The sequence below is a fragment of the Bison bison genome, unplaced genomic scaffold, assembly GCF_000754665.1.
Source record: "Bison bison bison isolate TAMUID 2011002044 unplaced genomic scaffold, Bison_UMD1.0 scf7180017864363, whole genome shotgun sequence".
NCBI classification, from domain to species: domain Eukaryota; kingdom Metazoa; phylum Chordata; class Mammalia; order Artiodactyla; family Bovidae; genus Bison; species Bison bison.
In genome coordinates, this window is record NW_011494935.1 from 4,776,821 (window position 1) to 4,794,637 (window position 17,817).

General features: G+C 38.7%; 1 protein-coding gene across 2 annotated transcripts in view; it reads right to left on the reverse strand.

The window, feature by feature from the left end:
* GABRB2 (gamma-aminobutyric acid (GABA) A receptor, beta 2) overlaps nt 1-17,817 on the reverse strand; it is a 288,251-nt gene that overhangs the window by 37,324 nt on the left and 233,110 nt on the right. Inside the window, exons 7-9 of one of the 2 annotated variants that reach the window (XM_010855334.1) lie at nt 6,305-6,442; nt 4,485-4,637; nt 331-575 (exon numbers count right to left, since the gene is read on the reverse strand). In XM_010855334.1, coding sequence (XP_010853636.1) covers nt 331-575; nt 4,485-4,637; nt 6,305-6,442 — 536 coding nt within the window. The remainder of the gene's footprint in view (nt 1-330; nt 576-4,484; nt 4,638-6,304; nt 6,443-17,817) is intronic. The other variant, XM_010855335.1, reaches the window with a different exon arrangement.

Sequence of the window (17,817 nt, forward strand, 5' to 3'; positions counted from 1 at the left end):
TGATATAACTGATATGAAATTTCCTTTATAAATAAATTTAGATAAAATGAGTTAATTTAGATAAACATAAAGTAAATAATATTACACATTCTGCTCATAAATGGAAAAAGTCACAAAAGTGGTCTCAGATGACCGCAGTTTGGGCCACCCTAGTGTTAAGGTAAAGGGCATCTAAATGTGTCATAAATTTGGGCCCTAATTATGTCTCCATCACAAATGATGTCTTCCCTGGGCTTTAGTTTTCTCATTTGTTAACAAGACCATGAACCTATATGGCAGGCATTCTTCTATGACTTTAAGAAGCAAGGAGGGCTTGCCCTTTGAACCTACCTTGTTGACATCCAGGCGCATCTTCTCATTGTTGGCACTGGCAGCCTTTTCAGCTGCTTTCTTTTGGCGTTGAGGTCCCCTCCCAAAAAAGATGTAGTTGACCAAAGCATATTCCAGAAGGGCCATGAAAACAAAGACAAAGCACCCCATCAGGTACATGTCAATGGCCTTCACATAAGGGATCTTAGGGAGAGTCTCCCGGAGGTGGGTATTGATAGTGGTCATTGTTAGCACAGTTGTAATTCCTGCAAAAATGAGACAGAATAATAATGTTTGTATTTGCTTGCTGATTTCATCATAGCTAGAAAGGTTAACTATACTCTTTGACTTTTTCACATATCCCACACAATATATGAGTGAGTGGGTGAAAGTCACTCAGTCAAGTCTGACTCTTTGCAACCCCATGGACTATATAGTCCATGGAATTCTCAAGGCCAGAATACCTGAGTGGGTAGCCTTTCTCTTCTCCAGGGGATCTTCCCAACCCAGGAATCAAATCCAGGTCTCCCGCATTGCAGGTGGATTCTTTACCAGCTGAGCCACAAGGGAAGCCCAAGAATACTGGAGTGGGTAGCCTATCCCTTCTCCAGCAGATCTTCCTGACCCAGGAATCAAACCAGTGTCTCCTGCATTGCAGGCGGATTCTTTACCAGGTGAGCTATGAGGGAAGCACATGATATACACTGGGCAATTATTATATATCAGCCCTGTGATAGCCTAGGAAATATGCATAAATCATTAATTTATACTAAACATTAATCATTGGGGACATTTTCTTTAATCATAGCTTTATGGTTATAGTTATGTATCTAGTGTGGGACTTGGAGATGCGAATCAAATGCTATGCAGACATGTGTGTAAGACAGGAGTTGAGAAAACAGAGTGGATCATAATTTAGCTCATGATGTGGCAGGGGAACGATCAGGAAATCCCACCTTTGGAGCTGAGTCCTGGAGAATGAGTGGGAGTTACCCAGGCAACCAAAACCTGGAGATCAAAAGTGATAGTAGATCTAAGGGCACTGGTAGTGGAGAGAATTTTTTTAGGGAGGTGCTTTGTGGGGATGAAAGTACACAGCCCATCAAAAGAATCTCAAGAAATTCATTGTGGGTACATTAAAGGATATGATGGGAAGAAGGATGAGAAAAGTGGAGATTAAGTAAGGCCCAAATAATGGAAAGCCACATACAGAGAGCTTAATGCAGAGCTTGAACTTAAAATTGAAGGCAACATGGAGCCACTGACCAGCTTCAACCAGACAGGCATTAGGGACAAACTGTGTTTAGACAATCGCTCTGGCACCAGAGTGGAGCACAGACGGGAAGCATACAAGACAGGAAATAGAATACCAGCTTAGAGTCTTTCAGAATAAGAAAGTAATGAAGGGGAAATAAAATAATTGTGTGTGTGTATGTGTGTGTGTTTAGTTGCTCAATCATGACCAGCTCTCTGCAGTTGCATGGACTCTAGCCCACCAGGCTCCTCTGGCCATGGAATTTTCCAGGCAAGAACACTGGAGTGGGTTGCCAGTTCCTACTCCAGTGGATCTTCCTGACCTAGGGATCGAACCTGCGTCTCTTTCATCTCCTGCATTGGCACGTGGATTCTTTACCACTAGCGCCATCTGGGAAGCCCCCAAATAATAGTAATAGTACTGAAATCAATGAATGCATATTGAAATCAATGAATAGATGCTATGAACAAATGATGGCAAAAATATGGAAACTAGAGGTGGAAAGTAACAGGAAGCAGGTCTATAGCCTTTGTGTTTTGGGGTTGGGAATGTAGGCACATAATGCACAGATTAATACTACAGAAGTATCACACGATGCCTTATGGGAAATGCCATACTAGCTCAGGTTATAATTTTTTGCCCAGCTGAGGGAGCATCTTCAACAGTGGGGAGTAGTTTCCCTCAAAGCTATAACTGGAGGGACAGAGAAATGCTGGATAAAAGCACTGGGAGTTCAAAGTCCTGAGGTTTGATAAGGTCCAGCTTTGTAGCAAAACAGTAATATGAAAATAGGAGTCAGAAGTCAAGATCACACAGATGTGAAGTTGTAGAGTCAACATCTGGACTGGGATCTCTCTAATTCCAAAACCTGTGTCCTTAACACACTACCCAATGACACAGCCCAATGTTAATTTTCAATTCTATTATTTTTTTAGGAACATATGTTTTCTGATTTAATTTTGTCTAATAAGATCAATCATACTTTTTGTCTTGTTTGTCTACATGTTCATGAAATAGACACAGAAAAAATAAATTTGAGCATCTGATTCTGAGCATGGCCAGAAAACCATGGTTATATTTTAGATCTAGGTGTTTTATAGTTCTCATATCTTTTCTGTATTAGTTAGTCTGATACATTTTCCAATTTCACTTTTCATTATTTCATCTAGAGCTTATCTTGTATGACATGACTATTACATGTGTATTATAAAACTGACAATACTGATTTCACTACTTATCTAAATCTTATGTTAAGGTGTTTCTGACCTAGTATTAAACTGCTCACATAAAAGACATTTTAAACATTTCTTTAAAAAGTAAATAACTTACTTACTATTCCTATAATAGGCATAAAAATGAAAAGATACTTTTATTTTGGAATAACAGGATATTTGCAAGTTCCATTCATTACTGTGTCCAGCAAATATTTACTGAACACCATTCACCGTGTGAGACACTACAGATACAATTGGAGCAAAATTAGGTATGGGCCTTCTCCCAAGGTATCTTCAATACTATGAAGAAAAAGGATATCACAAACCAAATAAATATAAATTATAACTATCGTTCGTGTCCAAGGGTGTTCTACAGTATTTTAGGAGACTATATCACAGGGGACTTGATTCAGTCTAAGAGGTCATCAATTCTCCTTCCATCCTAGAACCACCAAAATCTAATCTCAATCCAGCGGTCAAAGTTATTCCTTTATAGGTGAAATCATGTCACTTTGCTCAGTGACTAATTTCACTCAGAATAAAAGTAAAGACGTTATGATGGCTCCTGGACCACTTCAACATCTTTTAGTTCCCTCTGCCTGACGTCTGTACGCAGAAATTCAATCTGCACCCACCTACTGGTCACCTTGCTCACCTCTTTGGCCTGTTTCTACCTGGGGGCCTTTTCATCTCGCTGAAATAGACTCATTTAGACATTGATGTGACTCGATCTTCTTCAAGTCTTTGTCCATTGGCAATTACTGAATGAAGTTTACCCCGATGATGTTAAACTGTCCCCCAGTATGCCCTCCCCTTCTTTTGCTTACTTCTTATGTTTACTATATTATGTAATTTGCATGTTATATGCAAAATAAATTTACTTTTTACCTTTTTATGTTAGAACATAATTTCCAGAAGGGCACTGGTTTTATCTCCAGTGCCTCGTATGTATGACACATAGTAGGTATACAAAAAATGTTGTTGAAAGAATAAATAAATGACTTTGCTAAGGAAATACTGATTTAATTGAGATTTACTGGTGGAGCAGTTGACAACTTTATATTTTATAAGGATTAGTCAGGACTTAATAAAGATCATGTAAAAGGTGATAAATTTACTATATCTTGAGTTAGCAACATAAAAATGTGCATGAACTGTAATTTATTCTCTTCCTCTGATATTATAATGGAAAAACATCAGAGCATAAGATGAGTGATGCCATGGATGATTCCCCAATGTTCCTACACTTTGTTGTCTCCTGCCCCCTGTTGTGCTATTCCAAAGCCTTAATCAACCTTTAGAATTCTTTCCGCTCACTGATTTGTTACACATTGCATTTCTTTGTTTCTTACTCAAAAAAAAAAAAGATGGAAGATAGGTCTTTTCAGGTAAGAAAACACAGATAAAAACTGGACAATTACCAAGCAGTATTACATGAACTATGCTTCAATAAAAATATCAAGCTGATGCGACTAATTTCATTACTGACAGTTATATAGTTAACTAATTTTGACATGAAAGAGTTTTAATTAGTGTTCAATTGATTTAAACGCTGAATCAGATCATCCAACGTCTCATATCCAAATTCTTGTAATGTGTGCAGTCAGGTCTCGTCACGCATCACAAACTTGAGGGTAAGGAAAAAGTACACCAGAGCATGAACACACACACAGGCACACGCTGCAGGCAGTCAGACCCATGCCTACCTAATGCCACTCTTGCAGCAGAAGCATCGTAATTAATCCAGAAGGAGACCCAGGAAAGGATAGTGATCAAGATAGATGGCATATATGTCTGCAGGATAAAGTAACCAATGTTTCTCTTAAGCTTAAAGCTGAGGGATAATCTGGGATAGGAACCTAGAAAGACAATTTTAAAACATCATCATTATCAGTCAGTATTTATAGGATAGTTTCCTTTAAAGACACATAAACAGTTTCTATATCTTCCCTAAATTCAATTTTAGCTTCTGGTGAAGGGCACTTCCTTATACAAAAGTAGTTGAGCAAACAGGGCTTTTAATTAGCAAGACTTACTCAGTGTTGACTATATCCCACCCTCACCAGTAATTAAAAGAATTCCAGCTCTTCCCTGCTCAGCCTCCTACACTGAATCAAAGGTTTACATTCTCTACGATTGTAATGATAAGACACTTTGAGACAGTCCCTTTGTTCCCCTTTTAATTGTTTCTCAGCAAGTCCATCCTGTACATTTTTATACATAAGAATAACGATGCACACTCTGACTGTAGCATAAGACATCTCTTCAACAAGCCCCTGGATGCATGTTAAGGTGAGGATCAGTGGCAAGGCTTCAGTTGGTGTAGCAACTCCCTGAAATTTTGTGATGCAGTATTTTATCTGATTTCATTGCGTCCATCAAAGTTACAAAGGGATTCCTGACCCACCAAAATATGGATGGAGAGTCACTTTTCCTGAGGAATATTTGTGGGGGATATAACTAAAGGATCAGATTCTTGAAACTGGGTCCTTTGATGGTGGGAATATAGGGAATTATATTTTAAACAAGACACGTAACAGAACATGGTCTTAAAACATAAAAAAGTCACACTGATAAACAGGGTGTGTACATGTAGGGCAAGGGAGAATATTCTTACTAATTGAAAGAAAGCCTTGTCTAGCCCTCATGGGCTGAAGCAAGTACGTTAATATTAAAGAAAAAATATTTTAAGTAGAAACTCATTTCCATAGTGTCTCAGGGGTTCAGAGGACCTCAAATCTAGGAAAAGTTTCTGTTGTTCTCTTTGCAAAGCTGGAGGCTATTTTGTATTCTTGGTTGAAGTAGTTTTCAGGGACAGGAAGTGCCTGAGTCCTTAGCAGAAGGACAATTCAAGATCTACAGTTATAGTACTACCTATTTCTGTGCTTGAGGAATTCATTTCAATAAGAAAAATAAAAGAGGTATATTCCTGGGGGCTTATTAATTTTCTTTTAATGAGTATGGAGAAAACTGCTGACTAAAACCAGCCTGACCTCAGTTCTGGAAGAGTAAGATGGTAAAGGCATCTAGACACTCTAAATATCTGGAAAATCTTTGAGCTTCGAACAGTAGGTAAGGCTACATAAGGAAAGTCCTGCCCTCTGAGAAAAATGTGAAATCCTCCTATCCTATTGTCTTTAGAGAACTTCACTGTGGTCAGACCTGTGCAAACTGTGACTTGGCTGTCCTCAGTGTGTTTCAAAGAATTATAATCAGTTCTGTGAGATGCATTATGCCAGGGGGACAGCTCTGACCCAGGTTGTTTCTGGGTCATTTCTCTCCATACGCCATCTCTAACCCTTATTCCCTCCTCTAGTATATGAGACACATTCGCTTTGCTGTGGGTACCTTCTTGAAAATAACTGGATGGGTTCCAAATGGGCCTGTTGGGGAACTGAGCATTTTCACAGACCTAAGTCTTCTAGAGTCCCCATTCTTTCCTGGGACCCAATCCTGATATAAATGAACTCTTCTGGCAAAATATGATAAAGCCCCTTTTCTCTTAACCATTTCCCCTGATACAAACCTGTGGAAAAAACAACCTTCTTGGTGATCAGTTTGTAATCTACAATAGAGAATTGTGGAAGCTCAATCTTGGTTACTCCTGTCACTGCGTTATCATCCCCACGCCAATAAAACTCAATGTCATCGGTTGTATATCCATCTGTAAAAGGAAACACATACACAGATACACAGGAGACAGACAAAATAGAAACAAGAACTGTTTAGAAGATGAACTATGTAAAGGATAATAGCTACAGCTAAAGGTTATTATGTGCTAGGTATCATACCAAGCACTTTAAGTATATTACCACCTTTAATCCTCACAATAATCCCACTGTGGAAGAATAATTAGGCCCACATTACAGAAATAGGCTTAGAGAAATTAACAGCTTGTATTAAGTCTTGTAACTAGGAAGTGGTATCATTGGGACTTGAACCTAGGTTTATCTGATTACGAATCTCATTCTCTCAAACATTATCATGTTATCACTTAGCCCTGGATGGTACTCTAAGAGAAGAAAAGAAGAGGAAAATCATTTATCAGTCAGCATTGAATAGTACTGAACCCTCTCCTGCCAATACAAAATATCTGGATTTCAAGTCGGAAAAGGAGTGATTATGAAGAAGTGAGCCACTAACTTTTTTAATATTCACAGACGTGATCTCTAAATTTGACTGTGTAGCATATCTAAATTCCAAAGAACTCCCTAAAAATTTATATCAACATTAATTCCAGAAGTTTTAAGAGCGTAAGTACAAATGAATAGTGTACACTGCAAAGGTACAGCACATTTAAGGGATTTGGTTACATTCATCCAACAATTACTTACTGGACACCTACTATGTTTGTCAGTGCAGACTTGCTGTATAATAAAAACATTTTACTTATAAAATAATAAAAGGATAATGATCCTTTCAATACATGGGACAGAGTGGGGCAAACACACATTTACTAATTAATGAAAGTGAAAGTCTCTCAGTTGTGTCTGACTCTGTGACACAATGGACTATATAGTCCATGGAATTCTCCAGGCCAAATTACTGAAGTGGGCAGCCTTTCCCTTCTCCAGGGGATCTTCCCAACTCAGGGATCACACCCAGGTCTCCCTCATTGCAGGCGAATTCTTTATCAGCTGAACCACAAGGGAAGCTAACTAATAACTAATTAGTAAGCATAAACATAACTGCAATGAATAGACACATTTTATATTGTAAACAATGATGTAGAGGGAAGCATGCAGTGAAATCCAGCAAATACCAATATTATACAAACTCATCCAGCCCCCATAAATCCCCCCTCAAAGCACACAGTATATTTGTTTATCACATTGATCTCTTCAAAGAACATCTGTATCCAGATAGCTGAATTTTTACAAGTCTAGGAGCTATAAGTGGAGAAGGCAATGGCACCCCACTCCAGTACTCTTGCCTGGAAAATCCCATGGAAGGAGGAGCCTGGTAGACTGCAGTCCATGGGGTCGCTAGGAGTCGGACACGACTGTATAACTTTCAAGTAGACAACCTGAGCAACTTCACTTTTGCTTTTCACTTTCATGCATTGGAGAAGAAAATGGCAAGCCACTCCAGTATTCTTGCCTGGAGAATCCCAGGGACAGGAGAGCCTGGTGGGTTGCCATCTCTGGGGTCACACACAGTCGGATACAACTGAAGCGACTTAGCAGGAGCTATAAGTAAGTGACAGTCACTCAGTTGTGTCCAACTCTTTGTGACCCCATGGACTGCACATCCATGGAATTCTCCAGGCCAGAATACTGGAGTGGGTAGCCTTTTCCTTCCCCAGGGGATCTTCTCAACCCAGGGATCACACCCAGATCTCCCGTATTGCAGGCAGATTCTTTACCAGCTGAGCCAAAAGGGAAGCTTGGAGAACATATATTGCTTCCCCCAATTTCAAAAGCAACAAAACAAAGACTTTTTTAAGACTTAAAAGACTTAGAAAACAAAGACTTGTTTTAAGTTTAAGTTCTTTGCCTTTTGACATGTGACTAGTTAGTGTAACACTGAGGACTAGAATGCCAATCCTCTAGTTCTTAGTTCTTGAGATTTCTAATTAACCACATTTTGCCAGAGAGAAAGTCAAATCTCTGAAAAAGTGGAAGCAAATTATTTTTCAAAGAATTACAGTACCCTCTATTTGAGAATCTGTGTAAATCATAACAATGTCAGGCAATGTCTTAACTTCTCTAGAAATATGAAGTTCTCTTTATTCAAAAGAGCAGTAATCTTTGTGTGATAATAGAAATGTAGTTTTCCTGGAACAGTTACTGAGAACTTGAACTTGTGATTCCATAATGATAGGTTTTTGGACAATAGCTAATGATTTTAAAAGGGTTATTTACTTGCCAGGGCTTCCCCAGAGGCTCAGTGGTAAAAAAAATCCACCTGTAATAGAGGAGATGAAGGTTCGATCCTTGGGTTGGGAAGATCCCCTGGAGGAGGGCATGGCAACCCACTCCCATGGGCAGAGGAGCCTGGCAGGCTATAATCCATAGGGTCACAAAGAGTCAGACACGACTGAAGCGACTAAGCATGCATGGAAGCACATTTATTTGCAAACATCACAAACTGTAATAAAAATTGTGGAGTTTAAATAGATTATACATCACCAACATTTTTATCAGCATGATTACATATAGAGTCCTTTATTTTGTTAGAGAATGTCTTTTTTTCACTTAAAAGCATGATTTAAAAGTAAGTTTTTCATGATTTTAAAGGAAAGCCTAGGTTTTAAGTAAATGGCATAGCAAGCAGATTCTCAGAAAAGAGCTCACTCCTTAATAATCTACTCCATTAATATTCTCCACCTAAATCTAAGAACTCAGCTGTCTGTCCCAAAGGATAACTACTCTTTTTCTAAATGGCAAAATTTTCCTAAGGTGGCTATGGGAACACTCACAGTCCAGGACTTTGACTCAAATTTAATCCCATTTCTCATTGGTTATCGAAATACATTTCTCAGTTATAAAACTGTTTAGAGTCGATGACATTCCCACCTTCCATAAAACAACTTAAAATAACAAAAGAAGGTCAACTTACTCCTAATTTCAAGCCAGATAGCTAGAAATGTATTATAAAACTGAATCTGTGTATACACATGAAAAAAGCATTTATGAAACAAGAAGGCAATAGTTTTCTAGAATGCAGCCATCTTCAAAAGAATAGGACAAGAGAAAAGTCAACTCAGTATTTCCAGTACAGCAGTGTCCCCAACTCTGTGGCCTGTTAAGAAGTGGGCTGCACAGCAGGAGGTGAGCGGCCAGTGAGCCTGCTAAACTTCATCTGTATTTACAGCCTCTCCCCATCTCAAGCATTATTGCCTAAGCTCCGCCTCCTGTCAGATCAGTGGAGGCTCTCCTAGGAGTACAAACCCTACTATGAACTGTGCATAGGAGGGATCTAGGTTGCGTGCTCCTTTTGAGAATCTAATGCCTGATGATATGATTCACACATTATGACGATTTGTATTTTTCCATACATCGCAATGTAACAATGATAGAAATAAAGTGCACAATAAATGTACCGTGCTTGAATCATCCCCAAATCATCTCCTCTGCCCCTGGTCCACGGAATAACTGACTTCCAAAAACTGGGCTCTGTTCCCAAAAAGGTTGGGGACCACTGCAATAGAGGACTCAATCTAAACTAGTAAAGAGTGTGTTTCTGGTCCTCTAGTCTCCTTTCTTCATCCAAAACCTTGATTTAAAATAAATTTTTAAAGTAAAATTTCAGTATTTATCTTTTTTTGTTCATCACTACAAATCTTGTAACAGAAACTTTTTGCAGAGAGGCATGGAGTATCAATGTTATTTCAATACAGTTGAAGAAGAGAAGCCTAATGGTTTTTTAATAGGTAGAAACATTATAATAAAATATAGGTTTTTGTCAAAATGCCAGATATTTTACATAGTGCTTGCTAGACAATACCTTGCAGAGAACAGGCACTTGGCAGCAATTACTGAACAATTATTTACATATATATGGATTTGAACAATGGTTGTCTATCCAGATGATTGGCATTGTGATGAGACATAACTGTCTCTTGATTCTAGCAGAGTACCTGGCACATAGAGTACCTGGCCTTAAATAAATATCTTCTGAGTGAATTCAATAAAAGTCACCTGATGATAACATAGCCCTTGAGTATAATAGAAAAATCCTTCATTATACATTTCTCCTTATATATTAGTTGGGCAAGTTACCACCTTATCAGCTAGAGAAATCTGCAGGCAGGTCAAGAAGCAACAGTTGGACATGCAACAACAAACTGGTTCCAAATTGGGAAAGAAGTATGTCAAGGCTGTATGTTGTCACTCTGTTTATTGAATTTATATGCAGAGTGCATCATCCAAAACGCCAGGCTGGATAAAGATGCAATCTTCATGTCAGGCAAGATGCAATCAAGATTGCCAGGAGAAATATCAATAACCTCAGATATGCAGATGGCACCACCCTTATGGCAGAAAGCAAAGAAGAACTAAACAGCCTCTTGAAAGTGAAAGAGGAGAGTGAAAAAGCTGGCTTAAAACTCAACATTCAAAGAACTAAGATCATGGCATCCAGTCCCATCACTTCACAGCAAACAGATGGGGAAACAGTGAGAGACTTTATTTTCTTGGGCTCCAAAATCACTGCAGATGGTGACTGCCCCCATGAAATTAAAAGACGCTTACTCCTTGGGAAAAGAGCTATGATCAAACTAGACAGCATATTAAAAAGCATAGACATTACTTCGTCGACAAAGGTCCATCTAGTCAAGGCTATGGTTTTTCCAGTAGTCATGTATGGATGTGAGAGTTGAACCATAAAAAAGCTGAGCGCCGAAGAATTGATGCTTTTGAACTGTGGTGTTGGAGAAGACTCTTGAGAGTCCCTTGGACTGAAAGGAGAGCCAACCAGTCCACCCTAAAGGAAATCAATCCTGAATATTCATTGGAAGGACTGATGCTGAAGCTGAAACTCCAATACTTTGCCCTCCTGATGCAAAGAATTGACTCATTGGAAAAGACCCTGATGCTGGGCAAGACGGAAGGCAGGAAGAGAAGGGAATGACAGAGGATGAGATGGTTGGATGGCATCACTGACTCAATGGACAGGAGTTTGAGCTAGCTCTGGGAGTTGGTGATGGACAGAAAAGCCTGGCATGCTGCAGTCCATGGGGTCGCTAAGAGTCAGACACGACTAAGTGACTGAACTGAACTGAACTGAAGTTACCTAACCTCTCTTGATCCTCAATTTTCTCACACGAAAATTGAGATAATAATAGTAATATCTATGTCACAGAGTTGTTAAGCACGAACAATAAACTGTTCCTTGTAAAACACTTTAGAAAAGTACCTAGTAGATAGTGCTCAAAATTTAATACTTTCTTTTTAAACAAGAATTATTTAAAATAAATGAAAACGTGTATTTGGTTACATGCCACTTTGCTATTTCATAAAAACATATAAGCATTTTCACAGTGAGAAAACTTAGCTGCTCAGTGACATTTATAGGACTGTCCAAAGTGATAGTCAAAACATTTGAAGGTTATTTTGATATCTGAGATTATGGCATCTGACACAATGGAGCAGTATATTGTAGATACTCCTTGGCTACTGCTGGCTTAAAAACCCAACCTTCTTGCCTTCATTTTGGGTTAACCAAGTATAGAATATTGTAAATGGAAAGCAAATCTAAACTCCTGCATCATTGATTTTTGTAGATGAAAGAACGACAATCCATAACAGTGCCAGGGTGGTCAAGTTCAAAAGCCAGCTCAACATACTGTATAGGATTAGCTGAAAGCAGACCTAGTTTTCTTCCTTTCTTTGAATTTTCTCTGAAGGAATATTTAGCAGTCTCTCAATGTGATTAAAAAATAAAAGAAAACATATGCAAATACGTAAGACCTGACTTTACAGCTTTCATAATGATAATGAGTAAAAAATAATTAGATATCTTTTAAAGGATATCAGAAGCAAGAGATGCACTGATGCTCCTCATTAGTGTCTTGCAAGTTAAATTCATCTTTTATATTTTATTCATGGGATTCTAGAAACTGAGTGATTAAATCGAATTATCATTAAAACAAAACACACATCAATTCAGATGGCCTACAGATAAACCAAAATACAAATTTATTGAAATTTATCTAGGAGGAATTAAAACTGCATGAAATGTTACTAAACCCTGATCAGGAAGGACAAATATGTTAATCTGTAAATCTATGTAGACATGAATGATAGATATTGGTAAATGTATGTACTAACTAAATGAGATCTAAGGAGGAAAATACACCATTTTAAAAACATTTATGAAATAGCTGAACAGGTTCTCACAACTCTTACATATCTAACTATGTAACATGGCACTTAAATAAGCTTTTTCCTTATTTTAGTTATAGTTTATATATTCATTTTGTTATCTACTAAGTAAATATTATATTTTATAAGGATATTAATATGCCAAAAATATGAACCTGTACCAAGATATTAAACAGTGGAGGCTGATGAGAATATTTAGAAGAATTAACTGAATTATCAATGGTGCCATTTTTTTCCCAGTGGAAAATTAAAGCAATTTATTATTCTCCTGATACTTACTTTAACTTTGCCAATTGGACTGTTAAATGTTCTTAGGTAGTTATCTGTATTCTGTCTCCACTGATTCAACACAGCAACAGCTACATAGTACAGCTGACCTTTAAACAACACGGTTTGGACTGAATAGGTCCATTTGTAGATGGATTGTTTTTCAATAGGAAATACTATAATACTACATGATCCATGGTTGGCTGAATCCATGGATGTGGAACTGAGGATGCAGAACTGTGGATACGGAGAGCCGACTATAAATTAGAGGGGGATTTTCAACTGTGTTGATGGGTGGGCCCCTAACATCTGTGTTGTTCAAGGGTCAACTGTACTGCCATTTAGGATGAGAACAAGAATGCAAACATTCTTCTCACGACTAACTCAGTGACCAGATTAGAAGGCTATCAGTCCATAATCAGAATGGACTCTACTCCATGCAGAGGCCTGTACATAAGTGCAAAGGTGCAATTGAGTACAGTCAATTGAAGTTACAGGGATCTTTCAAGAGGGAGAGAGAGAGAAACTCACTTGTCAGCCACAGCTCTTCAAATTCAGCAATGAAAGTGTTTCCAAGACACTCTGAGTGATTGCTCTGACTCCTTAATTGCACCTTATTCTTCACTCTGCTCTTTAAGATGGACTGCCAGACACAAATGTTCTGCTGTCAAATTGTTTCTAGACCTCGAGCAGCCTCAAATAATTGGCCTAGGATGGGTCAGACTTGATTACCTAGTGGCACCTTAGTGAGGACATCATCAAGTCATGACCCAAAATTTGTCCCACATCAGAGATAACTGAGTTTTTTGTTAATCCCATTTTCAAATTCAAATTGTATGATGTAAGAGAATAGGAAATCGATCATAATCAAGCAAAATGTCAGATATTGTACTTTAAAGATCATTTCTTTATTGGATTTCAATGCAAAACTCAGTATTTACTGTCTCTGTATGGAGCAGGGTGAAGTGGTAGGTCTTTCTGCCAGTTTAGCTCCATGAAGTGTTTCTTAAGCTTCCCTGTGATTGGAAAGTTAAAGTAATTAAAATAATATTTCAGACATGAGAAAGCAATTGAAAATAATAATAGGCAAAAACAGCCACAACAATCATAACAGTAGCTGTGGTTTACAAAGCCTTCTGTGTCAGACACTGCCTTAAACTCTTTAAAATGGTTCTGTCTTGAAAGGAGAACTTGACTGGGTTATGGTTACTAGGATTCCTCTCCATCTCCCAACCCTGATTTTTCCACATGCATGAGCCCTAAATCCTGAAGCAATACAGAAAAGAGAACCTTTAGCTAAGAAAAACAAACAAACAAACAAACAAACAAACAAGCTGGTGCTTCTCAAATTTAGTATGCACAGAAGTCACTTGGAAATCTTGCTAAAATGCAAACACTGATTAAGTAGGTAGAGCCTAAGATTCTGTAGTTCTAACAAATCCTAGGTAGAAATGATGCTGTTTGTTCATGGACCATCCTTTGGATAGCAACTGAGTATGAGTTTTTATGGAGAAAAATTCATTTACTTTGCCATGGGAGTCAGGAAAGGCATATCTGGTATCTATCCTGACCCAGAGAACAAAGTTGCTTCTGCATTAAGTTTTTATAAGCTCCAAAATTAAAGTATCTTTTCCCAGTTCTTCCTCTCTTATAAGGGACAAGAGGTGATATTTCTGATGCCACCACTTTTCAAGGTCTGGTTTTCTTTAATAATCTATGACCTATGTTCACCAATAATGAAATAATAGAAGAGAAAGGAAGATGGGGCTACATCTAAAGGTTTTCTGCAAAATTGTATTCATTCAAGTTTTATTTGAATATTTAACGCTATTCTACTCTTGCATTAGATCTTTGCATCTTTTATTTTTATTCCTCAATGGACTAGTCAACAACCTTTTAGGTGTTGCCCCTTCCTCTAATCTACACTGAACATGCTGCTATCATTTCTTTGTTTACAAAGAAGTTGATGATGCTTCTTCTATGCCTTAAAAGGCAAACAAAAATATATGGAGAATTTCTTGATGGCCTTCCCAGCAGGTTCAGAATTAAATGCAAATTCTTAGTCAGGCATTCAGAACTGTTTATGGTAGCCTCATTTGTTATATTTCTACCTCTTTTGAAGCCGGTCTTCTGCCCACAGTCATTAGTAACACTTTGACTGCCTAGCCTTGGTTCAAATTATGAAGTTACTTGCAATAGCTTTATCTTTCACATCACATTTCTGCATACTTTCAGGGCCCATTTCAACTTCCATATTTCTCAAGACATGGTCTCATCTTCCCTCAGTGGGGATTTTTTTTCTTTGTTCCCCTGAGGTTTTCCATGGCACTGTGCTAGAATCCTTATTCATATTCTTCATCACCAGTTTTGCAATAGAGGATCTGTGGATGTGTTGGTCTTCGTCAGTAGACTAACCTGGAGGCTGAAGAACCATGACTGATAATTTCTCTCTAGCATTTCTCCTACTTAATACATATTTTACTAAGGGTGGCATGTGTACAAAAATTCTGAATCAAACTGTTTGACATGTGACATGGCTTCCCAGGTGTTGCTGCTGCTGCTGCTGCTACTGCTGCTAAGTCACTTCAGTCGTGTCTGACTCTGTGCAACCCCAAAGACGGCAGCCCACCAGGCTCCCCCGTCCCTGGGATTCTCCAGGCAAGAACACTGGAGTGGGTTGCTAGTGGTAAACAATCCACTTGCCAATGCAGGAGAGGTAAGAGACACAGGTTCGATCCCTGGATCAGGAACATCACCTGGAGAAGGAAATGGTAACCCACTCCAGTATTCTTGCCAAGAGAATCCCATGGACAGAGGAGCCTTGTGGGCTACAGTTCTTGGGATCACAAAGAGTCAGACACAACCGAAGTGACTTAGCACACACACATGCTATCCATTAGCTGTGGCCCACCAGATCCCTGCTCCCTTTGAGAGAGTAGTGATGAACAGAAGCCATTTACTTAACTGCAAGATGAAAGAATTGCAAACCTGCACACTGTTTATGTTTTGGGACATATCACTCCCATGTACCAGCCTCAAAATCATTAAAAAAGGCAGTGTTCCTGGTCGTTGTTCAATCACTTAGTGGTGTCCGATTCTTTGTGACTTCATGGTTTGCAGCACGTCAGGCCTCCCTGTCCTTCACCATCTCCCTGAGCTTGCTCAAACTCATGTCCATTGAGTCAGTGTTGCCATCCAAGCATCTCATCCTCTGTTGTCCCCTTGTGCCTTCAATCTTCCCAGCATCAGGGTCTTTTCCCAATGAGTCAGTTCTTAGCATCAGGTGGCCAAAGTATTGGAGCTACAGCATCAGTCCTTCCAATGAATATTCAGTGCTCCTTGTACTAGTTCATAAAAGGGAGTACCAAGTTCAAGCAAAGACCCTATGTTGAAAGAAACTTCCTGACGTTGCTGACTTTTAATATATACCATCATTCTTTGCTGAAGAAAATTATTCTTAGAATGGCCATGGCCCTCTGGTAATGACTTTCTCTGGGCTGACAGATTTTGGAAACCAATTTGCCACAATAGTTTCCAGAAGCAGCCAGTACCTCTTGCTCAAATGGAATAATGGTCCCTGGTGAAAAAGGGATATGGTCACACCAAAGTGTTTGTTAACTCAAGAGTGATAATGGAAGATGTTTAAATTTAACAAGGCCAATTGAATGGCTTAGTAGATATGCACAGCTGTACAATAAAATGCCATCAACTGTTACACCAGCCCATCTGCTTTCTAAACAGGGGTGGCAGAGGAAGTGCAGGCCTTGCTTACTGATGCTGGAAGTTGGCAGAGCTTCTCCATCTTAATCCGTTCTTCCATGTACCTTCTTTGTGATGGAAGGTCAGCTGAGGATGTGCACATTTAAGGATGTCAGGATGGGCTTGCAGAAGAATTTTTGGTCTAAAAGAGTGGCTGAGCTGTGATACGAATTATTAGCATGTGTTCTGACTAAAAAACAAACCAAAAAAACCCAAAAAAGTACTGCTCTCAAACTCCATATATGGAACTCCTTCTGTGCCCGCATAATCTCTTCTGTTAGAACTCTGTATAATTTAAATGTTATCTATTAAGGAATCCACCTCCCATACTCAACTGTGGGTTCTTATTTAAACAGAGAACACACATTTCTCAAATTTGTAATGATGGCTTGGAGCAGAAAGGTGGCAAATACCAGATATTTAGTACATTTGCTGAGATGAAATAGAATTGTGTTGAGTGAGAGGGCTTATGTGAAGAGCAGGAAGGAGGCCTCTGGGGCTGACTGGCACACAAGCTGTTCTGCAGGCATACACCCATCAACATGGCATTGCTATTTCGTCTGGGGGAGGGTCAGGAAGAATCCTTGGAGCTGAATGAATGCACGGTATTTTAAAAATCACTACTGGATGACATTTTAAAAGCATTTCCTGTGTGAAGCCAAGTGTTTCACAAGCATCATCTCATTTAAGCCCTTTGAGGTAGAAACTGTTACTATCCCCATTTTACAGAAGGCGCTACAATTTAAAGAGGGTAAGTGCTCAAACGTCAGAAATGAGATTTGAACTAAATCCTCTGTAGACTTGAGTCCAATTCCTATTACTATATTTACCACCTCATAACATTATTCGATGTCATTATTTTTAAATTATTTTGAAATATTATGGAAATCCAACTGTAATTACTCCTCTCACTGTGTCCATGCTCCTTTGCACCATAACACTGCAGCTCCTTTCAAAAATGGGACCTAATTAACCTTAAAAGCTTCTGCACATCAAAGGAAACTATCAGCAAGGTGAAAAGACAGCCTTCAGAATGGGAGAAAATAATAGCAAATGAAGCAACGGACAAACAACTAATCTCAAAAATATACAAGCAACTCCTACAGCTCAACTCCAGAAAAATAAATGACCCAATCAAAAAATGGGCCAAAGAACTAAATAGACATTTCTCCAAAGAAGACATACA